Below are 26485 nucleotides of genomic sequence, written 5' to 3'. Positions count from 1 at the left end.
TCTAATTTAGAAGGGGGCAGTTTGGGTGGGATTATAATTCCTGGAACCAAAATACAGTGATGTAGAGTTTACATGAGCAGAGTGTGCACCCTCTCCAGAAAGAACACCTGGCTTACTTGATTGATTTACATACCTCCCACCACTCAAGCTGGATCCAGAACTACTCTGGAATATTCATGAGATCTCCAGGGAAGCTACCCAGACTGAACATGATCCGGGGAGAGGCAACCCCTATTATCCTCTCCTAGCTCCCCAGCACCTCCACTCCATCGTGGCCTGGGTGTAGTGGCAAGCTGAAAGGACCAGAAATATCCTATAGGCTAAGAGTTACAGGATTTGTGTCATCACCAATCCCCAGTGGAAGCTCCTTGGAGGGTGGAATCAGACTTCTGGGCAAAGACCCTAGAATATGGGGAACCAGGTCTCAATACTGGAGAAGAGCCCGTTACAGTGCCTTCTCCGGCACTGAAAACTATTTGGATACCCATATCCATGACCAAAAAGCAAATGATATATTACCATAACACCATGTGGCCCCATTGTTCCCTAGGGAATCAGGAGAGATGGTCTGAACATTAGTTACTTACATACATTAATAATACAATTCTCCAACTGGGACTTATTTGGTAAGAAACAAGGTAAATGGGATAAAATACCCTATGTATGTCTTATGGCCCTCTTATCAACACCCAGCCCTACAGAAGAAATGCAGGATATGTAATTGGTCAAAGGACCAAAGGGAACAATGTTGCTAATTCTAGAAGCCCCTAGACAGGAAGAACCAGTCATGTGGGGACTTGTAGGGAAGGGAATGAGGAGGAGCCTCTCTACTTCTCCTTCAAGAGAAGTGAGGTCCTCTAGTCCTACTCAAAAACTAGAACCTTTGCCAATACAGGGAAGTAACTCCCCTACTTCCTCGGGAATTAAACTCTCAGCACCTCCAGGGGAAAGCAAGGGTCTTCCTCCATACTTGCCAGGCTCTCCAAATTTTGTGGAGCTGGCTGTGGCTCCTGCTATGGCAACAGCAGGCCCCAAAATAAACAATAAAAAATCAACGTAAGACCAATATATGATAGAGAAAAATCAATAAAACCCAAAGTGGGTTATTCGGCAATACTAGTGAAATTTATACACCCCTTGGAAAGAGTGATCAGGTAAAAATGACAGGAGGCAAAAATAATATCAGGAATGAAAATGGAACATCACTACAGATCCTAGAACCTCCAGACATTAACAAAATGATATTATAACATTGGATCAATCAACTTGTAAATTTCTAGGAAATGGAAAAATTCCTTGGAAAACACAACTTACCAAACCTTGGCATAAAAGGAAAACTGAAATCTGAATAGTTATTGAAAAAAATGATTTCCATAAAAGAAAGTTCAGGCCCAGATGGTTTCACTGGTGAATTCGCCTAATCATTTAAGCAATGACTTATATTACATTCTTCTAGACAATAAAAAAGAAAAACCTCATCCCAACTCATTTTATGAGGCTTGCAGATGTATCCCCCTTTGCCAGGCAGCACCACTCACCACTCCCCTTCTGACTGGTGGCTGGCTTACTTCCCTCATGCCTCTGAGCAGCATATTCCCATAATGATCTGGCCATTGTTGATCCCCGTTATCATTGGGGGCCCAGTTTGGGTTGTGTTGGGACTGACACCTCAGTAGTCAAGTAGATTTGGTAGCTCAAGTTACCAGCATAACAAGTTCCCTGAGACGGAACCCCAGAGTGGGATGGTTCCCACCCAGGCAGGCGTCTGAGGGAGAGGGAGGTTTTGCTTGGGTCTATGTACCTCTTACAACTGCTGATTTATATAATGAGAAATCCCATCTTAAAGGCTTGCCGGTGAGCCCATGAGAGTTCAGAACTCTCATAAGGGGAATATTCTCCACACATAACTTCACTTGGTCAGACATGCAGACTTTAATGGCAACTCTGCTCATGGTGGAAAAGAAATCTACCATCATGGCCAAAGCTAAGGAAGAGGCAGACAAAATGTAGGCTGATAACATGGGCTACCAAATCTACTTGGCTGCTGAGGTGTCAGTCCCAACAGCCGACCCAAACTGGGACTCCAGTGATAACAGGGATCATTACAGCAATATGCTACTCAGAGGCATGAGGGAAGTAAGCCAGCCACCAATCAATTGGGGAAAACTCCAGGAAACAGAACAAGAGCCTAATGAAAATCTGTTCCAATTCCTAGAGAGATGACAAGTATGCCTCTGGGATTATCCCCCTTGGGACCCTGACTGTGGACAATAAGGAGATAAGGCATGCATAAGAAACATTACAGCTGTTACAGGTAGTACAGTTATCTAAAAGGTTACTGGTGGTCCACTGTTCGGGTCACCAGAGGGGAATTCTGAGGTTATAAAAGGAAATAACCAAGCCGACACAGCTGCTAAGAAGGCAGCATGAACATTTGAACGTTTCCAAATCACCCTGATCCCCAGATTTGTCACTCCACAAGTTTTGGCCCTACTACTCAGAAATTAGAAAAATCCAAATGGGAAAGGTATCTCCCACATTAGGATTTGGAAAGATGAGCTATTAATGACAAAGGAAGACTCTAGATTCCAGAAAACCTAGGCTGGGCTATAATTAAATATGTCCATGAATCATCACATTTTGGTATCCGTTCTACACTACTCTAAAGAAATACTTGAGACTGGGTAATTTGTAAAGGAAAGAGGTTTAATGGACTAACAGTTCCACATGGCTGGGGAGGCCTCAGGAAACTTACAATCATGGCAGAAGGCAAATCGGAGGCAAGCTTAGGCTTTCTCACACGGCAGCAGGAGAGAGAAGAGTAAGGAGCAAAGGGGAAACAGCCCCTTATAAAACCATCAGATCTTGTGAGAATTCACTATCACAAGAACAGCATGGGAGAAACCTCCCCCATGATTCAATCATCTACCCAGGTCTCTCCCTAGGCACGTGGGGATTACGGGGATTACAATTCAAGATGAGATTTGGGTGTGGACGCAAAGCCTAACCATATCAAAACCTTATGCAATTGGTTGATGAGGGTAATAAAGGTACCCGATCCAAGTGGTAAAATAGACTAAATCTCTAACAGATGCCACAAATATATACAAAATAATGCTCAGACCAGGCTCTCTGTGCCTCAACTAAGGGGCGGGGGCGGGCATACCAGGAGAAGAATGGCAAATAGACTTTACAGTGATGCCCCAGGCACCTGGAAACCTCATGTACCACCTGATTTGTGTGGACACCTTTACTGGCTGGATAGACCTTACCTTGTTACACAGAAAAGGCAAATGATGCCAGAGCTTTACTCAAAGATAACCTCTCGAAGTGTGGCTTACCTTGATTGATCCAGAGTGACAATGAAGCTGTCTTTGTTTCCAAAGTTAGCCGGGGGTATTCTCTGCCTTGGAAATCAAATGGAGGCTACATGCAGACTGGAGGCCCCAGTCATCTGAAAAGGACGAAGATACTAATAGAACCATAAAGGTCACTTTAGCTAAACCATGCCAGGAAACTCATGAAAGCTGGCTACAGTGCCTTTCCATCACACTAACATGAGTTCAGCTGGCACCAAAAGGGAAAATGAGACTTAGCCCTTTTGAATTACTATACGGAAGAGCTTACCCTGGCACAATGGAACCTTTGACATGCCCTGATGGTGAGACTGAGAGGGATGTAAAACATATTGTGTATTTAGGAAAATTAACACAAGCTCTCAATCCAATATGTGAACCTGTCTTCCAGTTCCCACTGATGTTAAGCTTCACCTATATCAACCTGGAGACTGAGTTCACCTTAAGACTTGGAAGTCTAAATCACCTCAAGACCAGCTAAATCCTGTCTGGACTGGGTCCTACCCTGTACTGATAACCACTCACTCTTCTCTGAAATTGCAGGGGCTCAGACCCTGGATCTGTCATTCTGATGGAAGCCTTCACCAGCGCCCTCAGACCAGGCTTCATTACATCCAACTTATTCCTATGAACTGGCCTCTGATCTTAAGCTCCTCTTCCAGAGAAGGGACATAGATAAGTAAAATGTGCCCTTGCAATGCTCTCGATATATCAGGAATTTCTTCATTCTTAGAGGAATCTCTATGCTCTTTTACATTCTGTAAAAACTCTTAACTGGTGCTAAATCACGGTATAGTATATACAACGAACTTGGTCTCTCTTTACTGGTTAGTCCCTTTTATTACCATGGCCAGCGGTCTCTGGGAAGACAATACAATAGTCAGTTTTCCCCACATCACAGTGAAGGGAAATAGTTTGTTCCAATGCTGGATATGCTATGGGCACCCACGAACTTGGTCTGCCCAAGTGACAGGACTTGTGGCAATCCTCACATTTCACTTTCACCCACAGAACTGGAGAAAGCTCCCCTTCCCTGCGGTTACCCTCTTCCCAGAGAGTGAGAAACTCCCTTGCATCACCTCGACTAGCGCCTCTATAGCCAATGCCACCTAGGTGTCAACCTTGCTAAATGGCTCAGCTATACACCAAATATACAGAAGCTGTGAAATTCCACCAGGGCAGACTTACTACACTGACACACGACCAGACACAAAAGGGAGGTAACCGGTCTCCTTGAACACTACCACCTGCCACCCCAATATGACTTATTGATGTCCTGACATGAACATCCCTAAAAAATACTGAGGACAGAGCAGTAAATGCAGTTCATGGTGAGGAATACCAAGTCCCAGTTTCTGGTACACCCAGGTAAACAGGTCAACAGCTTATAAGAATAATGTCTCAGCTGACTGCAGGGATAGGGACCACCTGCGGGGTGAGCCTGCCTCCCTTCATGTAAGAATAATGGCACCTGGAGCCAAACAGCACAACTATTAAATGTCTTTTTTTTTTTGAGACTGAGTCTTGCTCTGTCACCCAGGCTGGAGTGCAGAGCCACGATCTCAGCTCACTGCAACCTCCGCCTCCTGGGTTCAAGCGATTCTCCTGTCTCAGTAGCTGGGATTACAGGTGTACACCAGCATGCCCGGCTAGTTTTTGGATTTTTAGTAGAGATGGGGATTCACCATGTTGGCCAGTTTGTTCTTGAACTCCTGACCTCAAGTGTCTGCCTGCTTCAGCGTCCCCAAGTGCTGGGATTACAGTTGTGAGCCACCGCGCCCAGCTAAATTATCTTTATCCCCAAATGAGTATGTGCCCCTCATGGGGCATGTGTTCATCTGTGGGTCCCCCACAAACATCTACCCCATGCTGGTTTGCCTTGAGGTTCTTTCCCTTTACCCCACTTGGCATCGCTCATCCCTGCATGGAGAATGTTTGGATGGAAGGACAATGTACAATTGGCCTGCAAGCTCCTCTGATATTGAGACTGTTGAGGCGGGTCTACTACAAGTCAGGTCAAAAAGAGCAATGAGTTGGGGCCGGGCGTGGTGGCTCACCCGTGTAATCCCAGCACTTTGGTAGGCCAAGGCGAGCGGATCACGAGGTCAGAAGATCGAGATGATCCTGGCTAACACGGTGAAACCCCGTCTCTACTAAAAATCCAAAATATTAGCCGGGCATGGTGGCAGGCGCCTGTGGTCCCAGCTACTCAGGAGGCTGAGGCAGGAGAATGGTGTGAACCAGGGAGGCGGAGCTTGCAGTGAGCTGAGATCGCACCACTGCACTCCAGCCTGGGTGACAGAGCGAGACTGTCTCAAAAAAAAAAAAAAAAAAAAAAAAGGCAATGAGTTTAATTTGTGGGGGATGGGAGCAGCCTCCAGGGTGGCTGCTCTTTGGGGATTTGCTTATCATGAAACCACTGTAAAAAACTTGACTAGAAAACTTGAGTCTTTAGCATCGTCAGTTGACTCCTTGGTTACTGTGGTGCTAGATAACGGTACAATATTAGACAGTCTTTTAGTGGAACAGGGGGGAGTGTGTGCAGTTACTAATTCCTCTTGCTGTCCCTGAGTAAACACCTCAGGGGAAATAGAAGTTGACATTAAGAAGATCTATGCCCACGCCTCTTGGTTACATGCTTTTAATCCACAGGGCCATAGTTCTGACTATTTGGGAAGCTATCAAATGGGCAATACCAATTACTTGGTAATATTCTGCCCCTAGTAGAACTACTAACTTTATTCTTTGTACTACTGTTGTTTGGTCCCTGGATCTTCAATCTCTTGGTAAAATTTGTATCCTCCAGATTAGAAAAATTTCAACTGCAGCTTCCAACAACAATACCAGCCCTTACAGCCTATCTTGGGAGACCTCAAAACACATTTAGATTTAGTGTCTAGAGATTTTCACTCCCCTAATATCTCTGGGCACGGCATCCCTAATCAGCATGAGGTTACAGAAGAATGACCCCTCAAGAATGAGGAGTGACATATCTCTAGGGGAGGAAATTTGTAGGCCAATAGGAAGGAATCCAGGAAGTATAGGAATTTTGTCAATTCAAGCAGTCAGCCTGTGTTACAGCCTCTTGCCTTGAAGCCAGTTTTATCCCAAACCCTGTGTGAAATGTGGTCACCTAGTTGGTTGGAACCAGCTCCTGAAAGACCCCGACCACTTAACAGACGAACCCCAGTGAACTTTCCTCATGACCGTGCTAAAGCCTGCACCCCAGGAGAACTGTAGCTTCATTACCATAACATGCAACCTGTGTGCTGGCACCATGACTCACTGCATCTGTGCCACCGGAAACCTTCCTCTACATGCGATGATGCACCCTCTCCCCTCTCCACTGCACCATAAAACCCTCCTGTCACTTTCCCTCAGGGAGACACGGCTTTGTCCCAGTGCTGTTGCTTGTGACAAGTAATAAAATTCCTATTGATCAAAACCTGTGTTCTCATGGAAAGTCACTTGTTACTCTCCAAGGGAATAAATCCTGGTTTGTTTTTGTTTTGATAACATCCAGACACTGTTCCAAACAATCATTCATTTGATCATTCCAAACTGTCATTGGGAACATACAAAACGCATCGTGATTTACAGTTAAAAGACTGCTTTCTTCATATATTCTCTCCCCCGAAAATACTTGCACTTGCACTGGTGGTCTTTGCTGGGGAGGGGATGAAACAGAAGCTGCTCTCAGGGAAGAGGACTGAGGAGGCTGGAGTCTCACCTCCAGGAGGGAAGAGGGTGGTGCTTCCCAGGTTAGGTGTGATCTAGGCCTAGGATGAAGCAATTCAAAAGTGAATCCCACCACAGTTCAGAACCAGGGGCAATGATGCAGCCTCCGCTTGGGCTTCCTGCACCTGTGCAAGAACAAAAACCAAACCAAAACAAAATAAGAGGCTCAAGGTCCTGCCATGCATGGGGAAAGTCTGACGGCTGCAGGAGTGGCTGCATGAGGTGGTGACTCTGTGGTTTGTAGCAGGTGCTCTCAGCCCCCACAGAACTGTGCAGTGTGGGAAGCCATCCTGGGCTCTGGGGCAGAACCGACACTGAGGGAGTCCCTGGGATTGTGAGGTTGATGCCTGGATTCTTCAGCCTGCACTCAGCCAAAGGTCTCCTGGCACAGGACAGGCAGGAAGACTGCAGTTGTGAGACTCTCCACAACATGACCCCTTCCTGCCACCTTCTGTGCTTTGACATTGCCTCGGGAACATGCCCATGGCTGGTGGCCTGGGGAAATACTGTTATAACGTGAAAGCAAGTCCATAGATTTCCAGTTTAAAGGAACCCAGTGGAGATGCTAACAAGTTCTCCTGAGGAGGTGCACTCTGGCTGGGGCTGAGAGGAGCTGGCTGGCAACTGCCACCTGGGCCTCCCAGGACCATATATAACTGCCCTGGGAAGGTGTCTGGATGCCACAGCTTTGGGCCTAGACAGAGTCATGCTCATCATTCCTCATCAGATTCCATCTTTGCCTGGGTTCTTTGCAGACCCAGGTTTGAGACAACAATTTGTTTCTATTCTGAATAATAATGTCTCACAAGAGGTGGAAATAGTCACATTGTTTTAGAGTTTATGTAAAGAGCGGCTTAGAGGTATTAACCCTCTCATTTTACAGGGAAATTGGCCAAAAGTGCTTCATTACCTTGTCCAGCAAGAAAGGGAAGAACTAGGAGTCGACCTCATGCACCATGGGTTCTTTTCCCAGTGTCCTCTTCGTGGCAGGGAGCCCAGGGGGCAGGATCTGAAAGCTCTGAACTGTGCTTGAGGGCGGGGTCTGCTCTTGGACCCAGCCTCCCAGGAAGTCTCCTTGGTGGACAACTGGCCCTTCCCAACCTTAATACTGGGGTTTGCTGAACTTAGAGTGAGGCTGTTGAAAACCTTCCTCCAGCACTTTGGGCCTTAGCTATAATTCCAGGCCACATGAAAAAAAAAAAAATCCTGTTACACTCTGATCCAGTTACCAGGTTAAGTGCTTTATCTCATTGACTCATCTGTTTCAGAAGTTGTCCTTTATGTTGTAACTGCTGGTTTCATGTGTAATGATAAATGGTCTGAGGCTTTAATCCCAAAACTGAGTGTGGGTGGAGGAAGATCCATCAGCCAAGGCTGGTTGCCTTTTTCCCCAGCCTACACAGGAGTCCCTCGGGGAGCTGGACTGGGGCTGAGAGGAGCGCTGGACCCAAGACGCCTCTCCTGCAGCATTCTCTGGGTGTACCCAGTGGGCATCTAACCAGACACCCGCTCCTCAAAGCCCACAACAGTGCTCCCACTACAGCACATTGTGTTTCTAAAGAGACAGGCTACATTTCATTCTAAGAGCCCATTTCCCTCAACTGATGCATTTAGACACCTCGGTGGAGACAATGCATAGCTCCTTGCATCTCTCCAGATGGGAAAGAATTGTTTACTATGAGTTACTCTAAAGTTTTTATTTTCTAAAAGTATAAAAACACATACAAAATGGGACTTATCCTTGAGAAATGATCATATCATTGTAACACACAGCCCAGTGGATACGCCCATTATGCAGAAAGTATTGCTCCCAAACCGTTAGGAATTTTAATCACCACTCTGCTCCAGACTCTTTAGAAGTTACTATTTCTAAAATACACATGGACAAAGAATAAGCTTTATTCAGCCAGACTCACAAAAGTAAGGATTGTGCTTCTCTAGGTTCATAAAATAGAATTCCAAGGCTCTGAGGAAAATAAACTTGTGTCAGTCCCAGGGAACTTTTCTCCCCAGAAGGTGATTAGTCACTCTCTGTAGAAGAAAAGAAAGGCAGGAAAGAAGTTAGATATTACTGCCATCAGAGGCAGATGCCTCTCCTCCCCACAGCCATGTCACCAAGGAGAATCAGTGTGGTCCTACTCAAATCTTGTTCATTTTACTCTGCTTCAGAAACTATAGTTGTCATATAAAAAATACTTCCTGAAAGGTTCAGGAAAGAGGATCTGTAATCAATATCTATTATTTCTATAGAGAAACAGATAATCCATCAGTTCCCACATACAGTAGCATAAGGAGAGGCCTGGCCCTGCGACGCTGACGCACCAGACAGGCGGTGTGGTGCCTGGGGCCTCCACCTGAGGCACCAGCCTGGGTTCTGGGGTCTGCTCCAGAAGCAGCTCCCATCCCACATCAGTCTGGTGACCGATGGGGTGAGAAGGAAACAATTACAGTGAAGGATATGGCCCTTCAGGCATAGGAGCTGGTCTGGTTTCTCAGAGAATTAACTGGTAGCACCAACCCTGCCTCGTGAGGTTCTTGGACTTGCAGCAACACTGACTCCACTGGGACGATGGGCAGGGCATGGTGACAAGTTGGAGGCCTCTGACCATCCAAGTGGACAACTCTTATGGTGCAGTTACACATTTTCCAGTTTAACAGTTCTAGAGGTATCTGACTCACCAATGAGGGGCATGAAATCACCACCTGGGACTCTGGAATAGAAACCTGATAATTCTGGTATTTCCACCATGATATGTCAATGAACTCCTGTGTGTGAAATTTGGTTTCACTCCAAATGAATGCACGGAAAGGGCCTTACACAATTATGGATGGGGAGCTAAACCTGATTTGAAGTCTAATTACAGATGCCTTCTTCCAGATTTCAACACTGGTCCGGGGCACTCTAAGTTCATTCCTCAAATGCGGTTCATTCTAACTGCACACTCAACAGGCAACTTGTTTTCTCCATTTCTCTTTCCCCCAATAAAACCGATCCATCCCACTCTAGACAGAGGACCCACTGACCTTTTTATATAGCTGGGCTCGCAGCCGGTATGACTTATATTCTGATTTTCTCTTCTCTTCTTCTCTCTTTTTCTGTACTTCTGGAAGCTGCTCATAAATCCTTAGAAAGGACACCAGTGAAAGGACAGAAAGCGGGGAGGTTACCAGGGTGCAGAGGCACGAGATCTCCTCTCACCATCCCTCCCTATGCCTCCCACTCTCCAGGAGCTCATCCCTCCCAGAAAGGCCCTGGGCCCCGTTAGATACTCCTGGCCTGGGGGCTCAAAATCTGGAAGGGGAGATAGATAAATACAAACCCAATAAAATCCTAATAGTGCTTACGTCTGGGAAAGAAGTGGGATAAAGGGGGGAAAGGAGTGAGATAAATGAGGTGAACTTCTACTTTCCACTCTACATGCAAAAATGGATTGTTTCAATATAAGATAATGAACAGTGTTACTATTGTGTTTGTAAACACAAGTGAAATTATGGAAAAGTACTGAAATGGTCACATCTATAAAATGTTCTAGAGGAGAAGAAACTTGGTCTGGTGGAAGGAGGTTGGGAAAGGCTCCAGAGAGGAAATTAGAGGTAAGTTGGGTCTTAAGAATAGATAGGAGCTCCGGGTTCAGTGGCTCAAGCCTGTAAACCAAGCACTTCGGGAGGCTGAGGTGGGTGGATCATGAGGTCAGGAGTTCAAGACCAGCCTGGCCAAGATGGTGAAACCCCATCTCTACTAAAACTACGAAAAAAAAAATTAGGTGGGTGCAGTGGCAGACGCCCGTAATCCCAGCTACTCAGCAGGCTGAGGCAGGAGAACTACTTGAACCTGGGCGGCAGAGGTTGCAGTGAGCCAAGATTGAGCCACTGCTGCACTACAGCTAGGCGACAAAGTGAGACTCCATCTCAAAAATAATAATAATAAAACAATAATGATAGATAAGAGCAGAAAGGGAATGGGGAGAAGGGCAGAAGACACTCAAGGAGGGGAAAATGAGTGTTAGTAAAAATGGAGTCGAGGCTTCCTGAAAAGGAGTGTAAAGGAATAGGTGGGAAACAGGTGGAGGTGAGGGTGAGGTGGGCTGCGGAGGATCTTGTGGCCACGTGAAAAACATGGGATCTGTTCTAGCAGGGGTTGGGTGGCAATGATTTTAAGTTGGGAGACACACAAATGTGCATTTGATAAATGCACTCTCATTGTAAATACGTTTCCAACAAAACAACGGTTAAATAGATTATGAAGTATAATGGAATGTATATGTTACAAGTATGTTTCATGTATATGAAACAAAAGTTTCAGAATTTTTAATGTCATAGGAAAGGTTCACAACATAATGTTGCATAAAACAAAGCAAGATACAAACTTGTATATGCAGTATGGTCAACAATTTGAGGAAAAAAGTGTGTGTTATGCAGGTCTCTGCAACTTTCCCACGCCTCCCACCAAAAACAGAACTAGTGTTAGGTTTAGATGGAAGGATGGTAAGTGATACTCATTTTCTTTTTTCTACTTTTCTCTATATTTCCTAAAGTTTTCTATAATCTGGAAAAAAAATCACTAGATTAATGCAGGGCTCTGCAGGAAATAGATTAGAGAAGGTGAAGGTGTCTCCTGAAGGCCACTCTGGAACAAGTGCTTCCAAAGAGCTACGTTCTTTCCTCTTAAAATCTTTCCTTCTCACGGGAACTTTTAAATATCTTTGGTAGAGACAGGTGATGACAAAAGATGAGTAACACAGGCTCTAGAGATACAAATCCTTAACAGGACACAATTGAAGGCTAAACACTGGGCTCTAACCCCAGCTGTGACCCTAACTTGCTGGGTTACTTCTCCTCTCTGGGTTGTAGTTTCCTAAATATTAAGAGTTACTAGATGATAGTTAAGATTCTCAGATGGAAACAGATCACTTCCTTTAAAAGAAGCCACACAAGAAATAAACGTGAATAGAAGCAACCTAATGAAAATGTACCAGTTTAAAAACAGTTTAAAAAGTCTCTCCGGAAGATAGGCACTGAATCCACTCATATAAGTATACTTCTAGTCGAAAGCATTGATATGTTATAGGAGACGTCCTGCCTGTCTTCCTGTAGGCAAGCTTCCTAGTCCCTTACATCAGGGACTGCTCTTGCTGAGGTGAGACTATAAGTAGCTGCCCCACAACAAACCCTGTATAATTTCCCCTAATTCCATTTTGTGATCTGAGTTAGAATGAAGCAGTGGTTCAAAAATATTTTAGACTTAGGGCCCCCTTCACACTCCTAAACGTTGAGGATCCCAGTGTAGGTTTTATCTATTGATACTGTATTAAAATTTAAAATTAAAAATTAAGAAAAACTTTATTTTTTAATTCACTTGAAATAACAATAAGCTTGTGACACGCTAACATAAGAAACCTGTATTTTTAATGAGAAATAAAGATGTTTTGCAAAACAAAAAAATGTTAGTGAGAAAGGTGGCACTGTTTACATTTTTTAGAAAACTCTTTAATGTCTGGTTGAATGGAAGACAGCTGGACTCGTATCTGCTTCTGTATTAAGTCTGTTGTCCCATCTTGCTCTGGTTAAAGTATACATTAAAAATCCAGCTTACGTACAGATTTTCCACGTACTTGGAAATGAGAGAAGTTCTTGTAATATTCTTTTCAGGTAACTCTTGATCTTCTTTGATACTACACCCAAACTTGGTAAGTGATAGTTTCTTTTCTTTTCTTTTTTTTTTTTGAGACAGAGTTTCGCACTTGTTGCCCAGGCTGGTGTGCAGTGGTGCGATCTTGGCTCACTGCAACCTCTGCCTCCCAGGTTCAGGCAATTCTCCTGCCTCAGTCTCCAGAGTAGCTGGGATTACAGGTATCCACCACCATGCCCAGCTAATTTCTGTAGTTTTAGTAGAGAAGGCTTTCACCATGTTGGTCAGGCTTGAACTCCTGACCTCAAGTGATCTGCCCACCTTGGACTCCCAAAGTGCTGGGATTACAGGCGTGAGCCACTGTGCCTGGCTGACAAGTGGTAGTTTCTTAAAAATTAGTTGCAAGGTGGAATCTGAAAACATGTCAGTAAACGTTTCCTATTCTGTTACATAAAAATCCATCAGTCTATCTTGTACTATTTGAATGAATCTTCTATCTATTCCCTGATTTTGTAACAAAAAGCAACAATTATTCAGAAAATCCTGGTCCGGGGAGTTATGCAGATCTTCCAAATGTTGACAAATGTATTTAGATAACATGAAAAACATCACATTTGTTAATGTCACTGCTTATCTCATCAGAAAGGTCTAAGTACTAAGAAGTCATCAAGCCCATGGTGGTGAATACAAGTTTTCTAGAATTCTATTGTTGGCTTGAAAACTCACATTTTCTTTGGCAACAGATACTGTTGGACATTTTCCTGAAGTCACAGACTCACTTCTTCATTTTCAAGAAAATGTCTGCTACAAACACAAGTCAGAATAATTGGTTTTCTGTCAGTTACTCTTTCAAGTAAAAGTCATGTTCCATGAAAAAGGCAGCTGGTTCAGCTCACGACACAAACCATGGCATAAGTGCTTTTCCTTGAAACAGTCATCATCTTTCACTGTGCAAAGGAAGTGCTTCCTGTGTACCTCCATTTACACTGCTTCCTTGTTCTTCCATCACACTCCTGGCAGGAGGCTGTGCAGGATACAATGCCTACTAGACTAGTACAGTTTGGTGCCACTGTCTTGAATAGTGGTAAGACACCAATGGTTTTACTCCTCTCCCATTACTGTTGCATCATCAGTGCAAATAGCCAACACAGCAAAAAAGGCACAGAACATCCTGGTGTCATTCTGAAATTAGTTTTGACCTTGCAAATCACCTGAAAGGGTCTCAGCAACTTCCAGGACTCCACAGACCACTCTCTGAGAACCACTGGACTAAAGCATCCAAAGCATCCCTTTGGATTGCCTATAAGGGCTGACTAGATAGAGCAAAAAGAAGATTTCAAGAGGAATGCTTAAAGTCCATGAGATAACCTATTTTAAAGTACCGTTACTTCAGAAACATTATGCCAACTAAGAGACTATTCTTATTAAAGCAAGTCTCCAAAGAACGCCTAAAAAAGTCAATCTTAACTTATTCTCTGGCATTCTCATGATCAATATATGAATATCTGAAATGAATTAATTTTTTAAAATTTTATTTATTATTTTTTGAACACAGAGTCTCAGTCTGTTACCCAGACCAGAGCATAATGGTGTGATCATAGCTCACTGGAGTCTCAAATTCCTGGGCTTAAGAGATTCTCTCACCTAAGACTCCTGAGTAGGTAGGATTACAGAAATGTACCACCACATCCAACACTCAACTGAATTAATTAATGAGTAGCTAATGCTCGTTCATCATGGCACAAAATTCAAAAATTATAAAAGGTCAAAAAATCTACTACATCAGTTATCCTTTCCAAAGGCAATCAGTATTACCACTGTTTTCTGTCTTCCAGAAATATTCTATGCATATAAAAGTATACACATCTACATAGGTACAAATACTTATTTTTTTTTTTTTTTTTTTTTTTTTTTTCCTTGAGACGGAGTCTCGCTCTGTCGCCCAGGCTGGAGTGCAGTGGCGCAATCTCGGCTCACTGCAAGCTCCGCCTCCCGGGTTCATGCCATTCTCCTGCCTCAGCCTCTCCGAGTAGCTGGGACTACAGGCGCCCGCCACCACGCCCGGCTAATTATTTTGTATTTTTTAGTAGAGACGAGGTTTCACCACGGTCTCGATCTCCTGACCTCGTGATCCGCCCGCCTCGGCCTCCCAAAGTGCTGGGATTACAAGCGTGAGCCACCGTGCCCGGCCACAAATACTTATTTTTAAAGACCACAAATGGTAACAGCGTTCACATGCTTCGAAGATGTAATTTTTTTAAAAAGTTTAACTTAATGTGTTCTGGAGAACACTGTTCTTTCTCACCCTATTGGATCAATTCCTAGAAATGGGATTGCTAAAATAAAAGGTGCAGCCCAAATACATATTTAATTTTATTTCAAAGTAATCTTTTTTTAAATTTTTTTGAGATGGAGTCTCGTTCTGTTGCCCAGATTGGAGTACAGTGGCGCCATCTAAGCTCACTGCAACCTCTGCCTCCCAGGTTCAAGGGATCCTCCTGGCTCAGCCTACTGAGTAGCTGGGATTACAGGCTTGTGCTTCCACACCCGGCTAATTTTTGTATTTTGAGTAGAGACGGGGTTTCACCATGTTGGCCAGGCTGGTCTCCAACTCCTGACCTCAAGTGATCCGCCCACCTTGGCCTCCCAAAGTGCTGGGATTACAGGCGTGAGCCACCACACCCGGCCTAAAATATTCTTTATTTACATTTAGGTTTCTAATAAAGAGGAGCCTAAGACATGCAAATTAGTGAGGGATTTTTCATCTTTTGTATATGAGTCATTCATACCATGATGTGCTATTTTTTTTTTCAGTGCCATAAGTGAGAAATGACTCTCACAACTTTCTCATAATGTTTAAACTTGAGCATATACCTTTATTCTGGGTGCAAGCCAGAGCTCCTGACCACTTGGTGGCCTGGTTTACACTTGTATACGTACTCTTGTTTTCTTGGTCTTACCGTTTGGACCTCTGAATCATTTCCTTCTTGCTGATAGGCTTGTTCTTCTGGATAGCCAGGAAGACTAAGCAAGAGAAGAAAGGGTTTTCAGTGGACGGTGACTTAACCCAGAAGGTGTGGTGCAAGAGCTGGGAGAGGGAGCTGCTAGGACTTGGTGCCCCTACCCTGAGCTGGCAAGACTGAGTGGGGAGCAATGACCAAGGCAAGCCAGGGTTAAACTAGGGTAACAGGGACAGCAGCCTAAGGCCCTAAGGACCTAACACTCTGTAGCAAAGACTAGGCTTTGAATTAGAAAACTGGCCAGTTTCTAGGTAAGGTTGGATGAAAGAATTAGGTCGTGCTTTGTAGTTTTCACAGCTTTCATTATTTTATCAAGATCTGCTTATCATAATTGTTTAGAATGCAGACTCCAGAGGAGGGCACCTGGGTTCAAATCTTAGCTTTTACTTACTAGGTATGTCATCTTGGGAGAGGTACTTAATCTCCCTTTGATTCAGTTTTCTCACTATGAAGTAGATATATTAATAGTACCTACTGAGAGTGTTGTAAGCGCTAATGTGAACAGTGCCTGGGCAAGATGTAAGGACTATGTGTTTATTATTATTATTATTACCATCCTAAGAGGTAGGAAAGCCTGGAATCAGCCCCATCTTTTCAGGAAAAGATGGAACTTTTGGAACTAACTTGCTCACAGACACAGAGCTGCTTTAAGATGCAGTGACAGGGCTAGAGTAACTGGGCTTACTTGGATCATGAATGTGCCGACGGCTAAGGTGGGGAGGTTCTGCTAGCTAAGAAGGTTTGAGTCTTGGCAAGAAAAAGGTCGCTGTCTGCCCATGTAACTGGCCTGGCCTGGCCTTTGGCAGGGCTCTGCAGCACAGCAGCAGACCTTGCCTTCTCTATTCCACTCACAGGAAAGTGAACGGGCAGGGCGTACCTCTCTTGGGCAGCGGGCACATGCGATTCTGGTGGCCCTGCCGTTCCCTGTCAGGGTTGAATAGCGCATCCCGCTCACTCTGTAACATGCTCTGCAGCTTCCTCTCCTGGACTATTAACTTCAGGCGCTTTATCCGCTCCCCAGAGCGGGAGATGAAGTCAGGTCTGTGAAACTGAAGCGATTCCTACGAAAGAAAAAAAAAAAAAAAGAGAAAATGCCCAGCCTCAGATTAATGATGCAATCTACTCTCCATATGCCTGGAGACATACCACCTGCCCAAGAGGTTTGGAGAAGCCTGATTCAAATGCCGAGAAAATATCTAGAGTTGAAGAATCCTCTGACACCTCTCTGTGGGGGAGAGCTCCAGCTTGGACCCGCAGGGATCAAAGACACACCTTCAGCATAGGGCAGGAACTAAGACTATGGTGATTACAACTCTCTGAAATGTCAGCACAATACAGCTCTGCCCATGGTGCTATTTTAAAGATCTATTCAAACAAATACATCATTAATAATATTTCCTTTATCCCCCAAGGGACATATGAGAAGAGACTTGGTTTCCTTTAAATCTAACATGGAGCAGAAACAGGAGTTGTGGACATGGAGGAACACGCATGAGGCCGCACAAGCATCAGTCCTCCGGGCCCTCCACACACAGGGACCCACAAGCCCAATAAGCAGAGCTGCAAATCCTCCCTCATGTGGCCTTGTCCTCAGATCCTGAGGGTGATTCACCATCTATGGTTAAGAGTAAGGCATCCTTTGATGGATGATTAGAAACCCAGCCCTTGTGTGAAAACAGGTGAACTGTGGAGGTGCTTGAAAAGAGGCTCTCAGGCCTACACCTCAGCTCGCCAAGTCACAGAGCCAGCTTCTCTGCGCCTTGCCCTTCTTCTCCCTTCACATAGGGCTAAAGTTAAGTCAACGTCACTGCACCTGCAGGGTTGCTCTCACAAACGGCTTCAGTGGGTCTCTGCCATCCCCTCTGCCTGGGCCTGCCAGGGAGCCCCGACTGTCCAGATGCTGCCCCTGTGAGTTCTGCTCTCGCAGTGGCTCCCTCCACGGCTTGCTCTTGGTTATTGGTTCAAACCAGGAGATGCCGGGGCCATGAGCCTTGGGTACATTTTCCTTCTTTGATCCAGACTCCACATTTTCCACAGGAACAAACCAGGAAATTCCTACAGGAAATAGTTTTTAGAAGGAAAAAAAGATTTTTCACTTTTTTACAGCCCCACCCAGCTCTCATCAAGGACATGCATATAATACAGACTCTTAGAGATCTCAGCTGTCAGCAGCCACAGGGTGCTCTCGAGTCTGGTTTCACTGCAAGGATGACTGTGGAACTGCAGTGCTGGACTTTGAAAACCTGACAAGGTGGTGGCTGGGGGTAGGTGGGGGCCACATAGAGTCACTTGGAAACACAGAGGCAGCATCACAGGGGACTTGAAATTCACTAGTTTCTCTACTAGAAGATCTGGATTGAGAAACTGACCTTCATGGGAATTCTTGTTCTTTTTTAACTTTCTGTCCCCAGGATAACCGGCAAAGATTATTTTCTCTTCACGTTTTTCTTCTGACCAAGAAGTCACATCACTGTCCTCTTCCAATTTAGCCTCGCTGGAACTTGGAGTTGGGAAAGTTATCCCGACATCTCGAGTGTTTTTTTTGGCACCGTTCACAATCTCCAAGTTACCTGAGGGGAAGGATCATAGGTGTCTCTGGGAGTAACCTTGAGGCTGAACTGACAGATTTATTCAAGTGAGTACATGAACCCTTTTTAACGTTTCAAAAATACAATCCCTTTGTGTGCAATGGAGGGATGGGAAGAGAGAGGAAGAGAAGGAAGGACAGGGGAGAGTAGGAAGGAAAAGAGGGAGAAGAAAAAAGAAACGGTTTCATTTGTAAGTCATTTTAGGTATTAGAGGGAAAGAAGAATGAATATAGGTTCAAAAGGTAAAGAATTTCAACTCTGATCCCAAGGCAGAAAGACAATAAATACTTAGAGTCCTTTTGGTAGTCACCCAGGTAAGGAAGAGCTTGACAGAAGTAAAGACAGGATTTGAGGGGAAGAAACAAATCAAGAAAGTTTATTTATTTTTATTTTATGAAACCAAAAGGTATTGAAAGGCAATAGCTAAAAATCCTCCTTCCTACTTCTGGTCTCCATTTACTCTGTTCACACCCCTATATGGTTCCAGAGATTTCATTTTGCACATTTAAGCAATTCTCTTCCCTCCTTTATTTCTCTTATTAAAAAAAATTAATATTGTAGTATGCTATACGCTGTTCTGTATCTTTTCTTAAAATCAATTATATGTCTTGGAGAACTTTCCATGTTAGTACAGAGAGACCTTCCTCATTCTATGTAGAATTTCATTCATTATCTAGATATACAATAATTCATGTAATCATTCAGCTATTGAGGAACACCTAAATTCATTTTAATCTCCTGCTATAAAAAACAATGTTTCAGTGGTTAATTTTGTACACTATTTTACACATATGCAAGTATATCTATAGGTTAAATTCCACATATTCATAGTATATCTACAGCAGACATTTCAAAGGTAAAAATGCTGACTGAAAGTAATTTTGATAGGACCTGTCAAATTGCCTTTCACATTGAACCAACTTCTACTCCCACTGGAATATACAAGGGAACCCACTTCCCTACACTCTTGCCCACAAACTTGCCATCAAACTTGAATTTTTGCCAATCTGATAAGATGAAAATTGGCAGTTGGATAGTTTTATCTTCATGTCCTTTATTATGATTGAGGTTGAGTATCTTATATGTTTAAGAGCCATTTCAATGTATTTCAATGAAAAAGTTTAGATTCAAGTAATTACCTGCTTGTGTGCCCTTGTTTAACATGTGTACATTTTGCTTGTTGCAAAAAGTAGAGTTCGAGCTCAGGAAACTACTGGCAGAAGACGAAACAGGGTCAGAAGAAATCACATGGTTTGCTACCTAGAAAAAGAAAAGAGATCTTGTTATTATTACCTGCAGTCAATGTCACAGTTACCCACAGGATAAGCAAGCCAACAAGTCCTCTTTCTAATCCAATTCAAACTGTTGAGATGCATGTAGAGGAAGCTTGAGATACTGTGAACTTGCTGCCTTGTATCTGTGATAGGGAGAATATTGTAGTTGGATAGGACTTAAGCTGTTGTAAGGTGGTAAGACAAAAAAAAAGCCTGGCTATTTTCACTGGGCTTGGAAAAACTCTGAAGAGAATGCTAGCCAAACATTAGCCTGATGCATCTTCAGAATGAAATTCTGAAGTGACACCTGCATATAATTTTCATGTGAGAAAAAGAGGCCTGGAGATAGCTAAAAAGAGTGATGAACTGAAGACAGTGCTCTCCAATTAAGAGGTGACTCAGACACGTATACTGAGACAAACACCAAAGACCTGCAAGGTTCATGAGATGTCCTGATGAGTAGAGTATTGCAAAAAGTATTAGAGAGTCCCAAAGGCCTTTTAAATTACGTTCAGAGCAAGTAGAGCAATGAAGGCAATTTCAGGGATTGCAACTGATGGTGGAATGTTGGTGGATGACAAAATGATTAACAAGATATAGCTGAACAAATACTATAGGGTAAAACAGTACTTCTTAAACTTGTTCATTGTTATTATCTCCATTGTTAATAAGGACAGAGGGAGGCTAACCCAGAATAATGAATTGGAATCTCTAGGGGAGGGGTCTGGGCATCTATATGTTGAATAAATGTTAGGGAATTTTCTACTTAGGCAGGTCTGGTGGAGGTAAATTAAAGCCTGGGTGAGGATAGGAAACTGAGCATATCTGATTCCTTGAACTAGATAAACCATATTCCAGAGTCATAAAGAAACTTGTAACAGAATTTTGGTGAGTAGATCTGTTAGACACTTGAAGAAAGGAAATACTTTGATTTTCGGAAAGGTAGGCATTGCAAACTAGTGGGCTGAACACTGATGACATGTAAAATTTAGGATGCATCACGAATCAGATAATTTGCAAGGAACTTTTGAAAAAAAAGATGAGCAGATTTAAGCCAGGCTCAGTCAGGCAGGCAGAGCATGCCCTGCCAGGTTAGCCTTGTTTTCTCTAGTAGATAAGGTCACTTTACTGGCTAACCAAAAGAATATGTAGCACACCATACCTAGATTTGAACAAAATGCCAGAACATTTCATAGCATCTTTGAGGGCAAGATGGAGTTATATGGGTTGGATGATAATACAAGTTGATAGAATAATAACTGACTGAACCAACCTTATCCAAATATAATTTCAAAACAGAGAGATGTCTTTACTGAGTGGTACACCTTGCATTTGACAACAAATATTTACTAAGCAATTACTGTGTGCAGTCACTGGGTTTGGTGCTGGCTATTCCTTCTTAAGATTTTACACATAAATGTCTTAGATATGGAAAGCAGAAGAATTTACATACAATACTCATCAGAGAGAGGGCCTCTGTCAGGATCCCAAATAATAACAGGAATGATGGGCTAAATCAGAGCATGTTTAGTAGGGGCAATTGTAAAGGCCTGCTCATTAGGCAGGAGGAATGGCAGCAACTTTGATGCAGGAAAAAAAAAAAAAAAAAGCTCTGCGTCAGGATTCCAAATAGCTAGGCCAGTTTCAGGTCTTCCCTTTATTAGTGGTCTCTACTTAGGCAAGCCACAACCTCTTTGTGTCAGTTTCCCCATCTAGAAAAGGAAACAAAATCTGCATTTTAGATAGAACAGATGATTTAGATGGTAAAATATAAAACACTAATATAAAACTAGAGACTACCATGATGTTAAAAAAATTTTTTTATTTTCTCCTTAAAAAAAAAAGGAACATGAAAAAGAAGTGACTGATATGAAATACATTATACCTTCTCTGCAGCTATAAAAGAGGGGAAGAAAGCATGTTAGGTACTAAAAAAGTATATGTAGGTGTTTGCTTTTTTATTTATAAAATGTCTCTGAAAGAAAATAATCCAGATTGAACGGAAGAAGTAAAACTGGTTTTATTTACAAATGACATGATCTTCTCTGTAGAAAATACTAAGGAATCCTCAAAGAACTAGAACTAACAACCAAGGTTACCCACATTGCAGAATATAAGATCAATAAGATAAAAAAAAAATTGTAGTTCTATATTCTAGCAAGTGACAACCTGAAAATAAAATTAAGAAAACTATCTCACTCACAATAGCATCAAAAAGAATAAAATATTTAGGAATAAAGTTAACAAAAGAAGTGCAAGGTTTGCACATTAAAAACTAGAAAACATTGCTGGGAAAGATCAGAGGTCAATATAAATGGTGAGACATTCACCATACATGGATTGGAAGTCTCAAAATTGTTAGGATGGCAATTATCCCCAAGTTAATCTGTAGATTCTACACAATCTCTATCAAAATTCCAGCAAGCATTTTTCAAGAAATCTACAAAATGATCTCAACTTTATATGGAAATGGCAAGGACCACAAGGGCCAAAAGTTACTGGAAAAAAAAAAGAGAGAGAGGTAGAGGACTTATATTTCCTGATTTCAAATCTTATAAAGTTACAGCAATCAAGGCATTGTGGTATTGATATAAGGATAGATATAGATTGGCCGGGCACAGTGGCTCATGCATGTAATCCCAGCCCTTTGAGAGGCCAAGGCAGGCGGATGACGAAGTCAGGAATTCGAGACCAGCCTGGCCAATATGGTGAAACCCGGTCTCTACTAAAAATACAAAAATTAGCTGGGTGTGGTGGTGCACACCTGTAGTCCCAGCTATTTGGGAGGCTGAAGCAGAAGAATCGCTTGAACCCAGGAGGCAAAGTTTGCAGTGTGCCGAGATCGTGCCACTGCACTCCAGCCTTGACGACAGAGTGAGACTCCGTCTTAAGGAAAAAAAAAAGATATAGACATATCAATGGAACAGAATGAAAATTCCAAATGAAGCCTTACATATGTGATCAATTAGTGTTCAACAAAGGGGCCAAAGCAACCAACTGGAGAAAATAATATTCTTTTGAACAAATGATGCTGGGACAATTAAATATCCCTATGCAAAGAGATGAAGTTAGACAACACACCATACACAAAAAGTGTACTAAAAATGGATTGTAGACCTAAACATAATAATTAAGACAATAAACTTTTAATGAAAAACATAGGAGAACATCTCTGTGACTTTGGTTAGGCAAACAGTTCTTGAATATAACACCCCAAGTACAATCCACAATCCATAAAAGAAAAACAGTTTAAACGGGACTTCATCATTACTGTATTAAAACCATTTGCACTTCAAAAGCCACAGCCTGGGAGAAATTATTTACAAAAAATACATCTGATAAAGGACTTATAACCAGAGTATACAGAGAGCTTTTTCAACTCAGTAGGAAGATAACCTAATTTTAAAATGGGCGAAAAGATTTAAAAAGACACTTCATCAAAGAAGATATGAGTGGCCAATAAGCACACAAAATGTTCAACATCATCGGTCATTAGGGAAATTCAAATTAAACTCACAGTAAGATACCACTTCACACCTACTAGAATGGCTATAAATAAAAAGGTGGACAATAGCAAGTGTTGACAAGGAAGTGGAGAAACTGAAACCCTCACACATTGCAGGCGAGAATGTAAAATGATACAGCCACTTTGGAAAACACTCAGGCAATTTCTGATAAAGTTAAACATAAACCTATCATATGACCTACCAATTTCACTCCTGAGTAAAAACCCAGAAGAAATGAAAATGTATGCCCACACAAAACTTTTACACAAGTATTAATAGCAGCATTCACATCCAAAAAAATCAAACAATCCAAATGTCCATCAACTGAAAGATTAGCAAAATGTGGTATATCCATAAAATGGAATACTATTCAGCAACAAAAAGGAACCACTGATGCATACTACAGCATGGATGAACCTTGAAATCATTATGTTAACAAAAAAAGGCAGATACAAAAGACCACATCTGATGCCATACACATAAAATCTCCAGAAGAGGCAGAAGGCAGACGAGAGGTTGCCTGGGGCTGGGAACGAGGATTGACTGCAAAGAGGTACAAGGGACCTTTTGGTAATGACAGAAATGTTCTAAAACTGGATTTTGGTGATGATTGCAAAACTCTGTAAATTTACTAAAAGTTAACTGTACACTTAAAATGGATGAAATTTTACTGTATACCTCTGGGAAGGAGTGTTGGGTGCTGGGGAACAGGAATAAGAAGGACACTCCTGATCAAATATTTTGTACCATGTGGTTGTACTGTATTACCAGTTCAAGAAATGAGAATAAACAAAACAAAAACTTGTGGGGAAGGGTGTGGCAGTAAAGATTTAAGGAGTTCAACAGGAATAACACACGTTAGGCCACAGACATGGTCCAGCCACTGAATGGAAGTTGTGTTGGTCAACACGCTCTCACTACCTGAAGCACAACAAGCTTAGCTGAGAGGGACATATTTAAAAACAAGACACCAACAAACTTATACCCAGGAAAGCTGCCAAACTGAGAGAGTAGAAACCACAGCCCATGTGGAACAGTTCATGGAGTGAAGACATGAGAAAAAACACATCAGGAAAGGAGGTGGGGGCCCGAGAGGCAGAGGGCTAGGTCTGTTTCCTGTGCCTTCAGAGAGCAGCTCTGAGAGCAGAGCCAGGTATTCCAACTCAAGGAGATATTGGATCGAAGTTAAAGCCTTTGATAACTGGAGCCTTAGGCAAATGGAACTGGCTGCCCCATAAGCAGCACGAGAGGTGGAGCTACTAGAGGGTGGCCTGTCATTTGGTGCAGATGCAGCAGAAGTGCTGATGGGAGTGGGTAGGATCACAGGACTCCAATGGTCCCTTCCAAGTCTGAGGTTCTGTGAACATCCTGCACTTCCAAAGGACACAAGCAGTCATGGTGTGCACCACAGGGTATGAAAAAACTGACACAATTACACTGGGTTATATGAGGAGCCTTGGAATGTTTCCGTTTTCATTTCAAATTCTTTTTTAGTAATGCTTGCCTATGAAAAGGTAAATATTTAAAAATAGAAAAGTCTAAGAATAAATTCTCTCTCAACCCAATATAATTATCCAGCTCAGTAGGAAGAGGACAATCAAAGGGAGAGACAAAAACAATTGTTTACTAGGATGTGGAAAAATTGAAACCCTCACATACTGCTGGTGGGAATGTAAAATGGTGCAGTCATTTTGGAAAAGTCTGGCAGTTCCTCAAATGATTAAACATAGAGTTGTTGTATGACTAATTCCACTCCTAGGTATATACCCGAGAAATGAAAACATATGCCCTTAAAAAAACTTTTACATGAATGTTCATAGCAGTTTCGTTCACAATAGACAAAAAATAGAAACAACACAAATGTCCATGAACTGATGAATAGATACAATGTGGTATATTCATAGAATGGAATGTCCTTTGGCCATTAAAAGGAATGAGCACATGCTATGAGGTGGATGAACCTTAAAAATACTATGTTAAGTTAATGAAGTCAGTCACGAAAGACTGTATGATTCCATTTATATGAAAGTTCCAGAACAGGCAAATCCATAGAAACAGTAAGTAATTAGTGGTTGCCTGCAGGCTGTGGCAGAGGTGGGAGGTTGAGGAAATGAAGATTGATTGTTAATGTTTACAGGATTTTTTGGAGGGTGTTTAAAATGTTCTAAAATCAGATTACGGTGATGGTTGCACAATTCTGTGACTATATCAAGACCCATTAAACTGTACACGTTAAACAGGTGAAGTTTACGGCATGGGAAATATTTCAAGAAAGGCATAAAATGCACTTATTTATTGTAAGCCAACTGAAAAAAATGTGGACTATGAAGTCTTGTTTGGAGAAAAAAGCTTATACTCTATAGTTCTGCATCTCCTATGTTACCGAAATCAGAAAAAGATCAACCTTGGAAGGTGATAAACAGTGTTGTTTTCACGTAATAAACCACAAACAATCCTAACAAAAAGGTGGGCACTGGATGCTGTAGGTGTGATGGAGCACTACTTTAAAGCTGGGCCAAGCACAAACTGTCAGAACCATGCCATGTGATGTTGAATCCATCCACAGATTCACAATAATAACAATGCACACACCTGCACTCATGTCCCACAATTTGTGCTGAGGACCCATCATGGGATAGAACTTTTTTTTTTTCTGAATCCATTTATATATGCGGTCAGTAAACCACAACAGTCCACCTTCTTTAGTCCGTGGTAGAGTCCCACACATCTCCTCTAATGATCTCCTCATCCCTCAGGCTTGGGTGTGGAGTAGCCCACTGAGTCCTCTGCAATGGAGCTGACACATAAAAGATTTAGGTGACTATATATTAAATGACATCATCAGCCACCATGGGTTAGGCTTTCTGTTGTACACAATCTTGGAAGGAAATATATGCTGGCTGGCTGCTTCTGTTTTAATTTCCATTATGAGAGCAAACTCACCTGTTGCTGTCTTATACAAGAGTAAGAATAGAAAGTAAATGCACCACCTCAGAGATGTTTCAGAGTTTTTGTAGTACTCTTTAGCTTAATTAAGAACTAAATGAGACTCATTCCCATATTTATTGATTAAAGACATGAGACAGACCTAGAAATAAAAGCTTTTCAATTAAAAAATTACTTGTTAGGTGGAAACTGATCTTAGAAAAATATATCCAACATAGGAAAAGGGCCATGTTTTCTGATATGACCCTACACTGCTATTCCTCAGGTAGGAGGATTGGTACTGCTGGCCTTCAGCTAGCCAGGTGCCTGCTGGGAGATGCTTTTCCTTTAGAGGCATGGGTTTATGCTAATTCATTTATAATCACTCAGGTTTAGGACCAGAGACATACATTGATACAATGGTCAGAGTCAAAATGAGAAATACAGTC

At 42.5% G+C, this 26485-nt stretch overlaps 1 protein-coding gene and 1 pseudogene across 1 annotated transcript in view; one reads left to right on the top strand and one right to left on the bottom strand.

Annotated features, from left to right (window-relative positions):
* Nucleotides 1-745: 745 nt before the first annotated feature.
* LOC101177044 lies at nt 746-2707 on the top strand (annotated as a pseudogene).
* A 6065-nt stretch (nt 2708-8772) lies between these two features.
* The window catches only part of ALMS1 (ALMS1 centrosome and basal body associated protein), a 215658-nt gene continuing 197945 nt past the window's right edge, over nt 8773-26485 (bottom strand). Inside the window, exons 17-23 of the mRNA XM_003268797.2 lie at nt 19471-19591; nt 18113-18313; nt 17557-17798; nt 16621-16804; nt 15684-15747; nt 10119-10218; nt 8773-9125 (exon numbers count right to left, since the gene is read on the bottom strand). Of these exons, the coding sequence (XP_003268845.2) occupies nt 9081-9125; nt 10119-10218; nt 15684-15747; nt 16621-16804; nt 17557-17798; nt 18113-18313; nt 19471-19591 (957 nt within the window). The 3' untranslated portion in view covers nt 8773-9080. The remainder of the gene's footprint in view (nt 9126-10118; nt 10219-15683; nt 15748-16620; nt 16805-17556; nt 17799-18112; nt 18314-19470; nt 19592-26485) is intronic.

This window comes from Nomascus leucogenys, chromosome 14 (genome assembly GCF_006542625.1).
Source record: "Nomascus leucogenys isolate Asia chromosome 14, Asia_NLE_v1, whole genome shotgun sequence".
NCBI lineage: Eukaryota > Metazoa > Chordata > Mammalia > Primates > Hylobatidae > Nomascus > Nomascus leucogenys.
Note: the sequence above shows the minus strand (reverse complement) of the source record. Positions and strands in the feature narration are given on the sequence as shown.